The sequence below is a fragment of the Malurus melanocephalus genome, unplaced genomic scaffold, assembly GCF_030028575.1.
Source record: "Malurus melanocephalus ecotype Western Australia unplaced genomic scaffold, MMel_1.1 scaffold_2103, whole genome shotgun sequence".
NCBI classification, from domain to species: Eukaryota; Metazoa; Chordata; class Aves; order Passeriformes; family Maluridae; genus Malurus; species Malurus melanocephalus.
Genome location: NW_026625335.1, coordinates 1 through 1,860, shown reverse-complemented (window position 1 = coordinate 1,860; position 1,860 = coordinate 1). Strand labels below are relative to the sequence as shown.

The 1,860-nt window shown below is 64.7% G+C and overlaps 1 protein-coding gene across 1 annotated transcript in view; it reads right to left on the bottom strand.

Moving 5' to 3' along the window:
* Window positions 1-1,816, bottom strand: part of LOC130587581 (E3 ubiquitin-protein ligase HUWE1-like) — a gene marked incomplete at both ends in the record, with an annotated part of 14,216 nt that extends 12,400 nt beyond the window's left edge. Inside the window, 4 exons of the mRNA XM_057388561.1 lie at window positions 299-397; window positions 821-896; window positions 1,100-1,245; window positions 1,725-1,816. Of these exons, the coding sequence (XP_057244544.1) occupies window positions 299-397; window positions 821-896; window positions 1,100-1,245; window positions 1,725-1,816 (413 nt within the window). The remainder of the gene's footprint in view (window positions 1-298; window positions 398-820; window positions 897-1,099; window positions 1,246-1,724) is intronic.
* Between the last annotated feature and the right edge of the window lie 44 nt (window positions 1,817-1,860).

Genomic DNA, 1,860 nt, shown 5'->3' with positions numbered 1-1,860 from the left:
TCCTCAGGGTCCAGGATGTTCATGGAGTCTGGGGAGGAGGCAAAGGGGAGTTGTAGGACCGGGACACTCCCAAAAGCCCCCAGTTCTGGCCCCAAAACCCCTGAAATCCAACCCCAAACCCCACCAAAAATCCCGAATTCCAGCCCCAAAGCCACCTGAATTCAGGATATTCATGGAATCTGGGAAGGAGCATGGGGGGGGCTGTAGGACTCTGACCACCCCCAAACCCCAAATGATCCCCCCAAACCCCCCAGAATTCTGGTCCCAAACCCCCCTGAGCCCCCTGAATCGGCCCCACCTTCACGGTTGGCCTGCAGCGTGGAGGCCTGGCTGAGGTTGGAGGGTGCTTCGTCCATCAGCACATCCTCCTGGGACTCGTCCTCGCCTGAGCGGCTCACTGGGGACATGGGGGGTCAGGGGGTCCCTCCAATGTCCCTGATGTCCAGGGGGCTCACCCCAGTGTCCCTGATGTCCTGGGACTCCCTGGTGTCCAGGGGACACCCCAATGCCCAACAGGTCACCCCGATGTCCCGGGTGCCACCCCAATATCCAGAGGTCACTCCGCTATCCCTGATGTCTGGGGGGTCATCCCGCTGTCCGGACGGTCACCCTGCTATCTGGGCCATCACCCCACTGTCTCCACTGCCCAGGCGGTCACCCCGCTGTCTGAGTGGTCACCCCGCTGCCCCTAGTGTCCAATGGTCACCCCGTTGTCCCCACTGTCCATAGGGTCACCCTGCTTTCTGGGTGGTCACCCCGCTGTCCCCAATGTCTGAGCTGTCCCCGCCGTCCTGGGGTCACCCCGCTGTCTGTCCCTCACCAATGATGGTGCTGTTGCCGTCGGCGCCGTCCCGCTCCAGCAGCTCATCAATGAGATCCTCCAGCTCGTTCTCCACCTGGGGGCACGGGGGGGGGTTTGGGGAGGGGTCTTGAAGGATTTTGGGGGAATTTGGGGAGCGGGTCCCTCACCTGCATCTCCTGGGTGCTGAGCCCAGGTCTCGAAGGGTTTGGGGGGGATTTGGGGGAGGGGTCTTGGTGGGATTCAGGGATGCTGGGGGGAGATTTGGGGGGGTTCAGAATTTGGAGAGGGGTCCCTGACCTGCATCTCCTGGGTGCTGAGCCCCTCGGGTTGCCCTGCCAGCACMACCGTGTCACCCTCGGCCTCGCCATCCATGTCCCCATCGGCCGCCTCCGCCTGCGCCGCCTCCGCGTCCTCCTCGGGGGGCTCGGGGTCCCCGGGGTCACCTGGGGGGGCATGGGGGGTCATGAGGTGTTGGGGGAACGGAAGGGTGACACCAGGGGTCCCTAGGGTGACACAGCAGGGCCATCGGGTTTCACAGGGATTCCTGGGGTGACACAGTGGGGTCCATGGGAGATCCACAGAGTGACACAGGGGTCTATGGGGTGACGCCAAGGGTCCCTGGGGTGGCACAGGGATACAGAGGGTAACTCTGAGAGGCCACGGGGTTATACAGGGTCCACAGGGTGACAGAGGGTCCATGGCGGGGTCCACAGGGTGACCCTGAAGGGCCATGGGGTGACTTGAAGGGTCCATGTGGTGGCACAGGGGAGGCTGTGGGTGACACAGGGGTCTGTGGGGTGACACAGAGGGTCCGTGGGGTGGCACAGAGGGCTCTGTGGGGGATCCATGGGGTGACACGCTGGGTCTGTGGCTGACACAGGGGTCTGTGGGATGACACGGGGGGTCTGTGGGGTGGGGGTACCTCCATCGGGGGGCTGGGCCCCTGGCTCACGGGCCCCCCCGGCGCCCTCGGCCTTGCTCTTGCCGGACGAGCCCTTGGCCCCGAAGAGGCCGCTGGGCTGGTTGACGATGCGCGACAGCGTCTCCAGCGGCTTCAG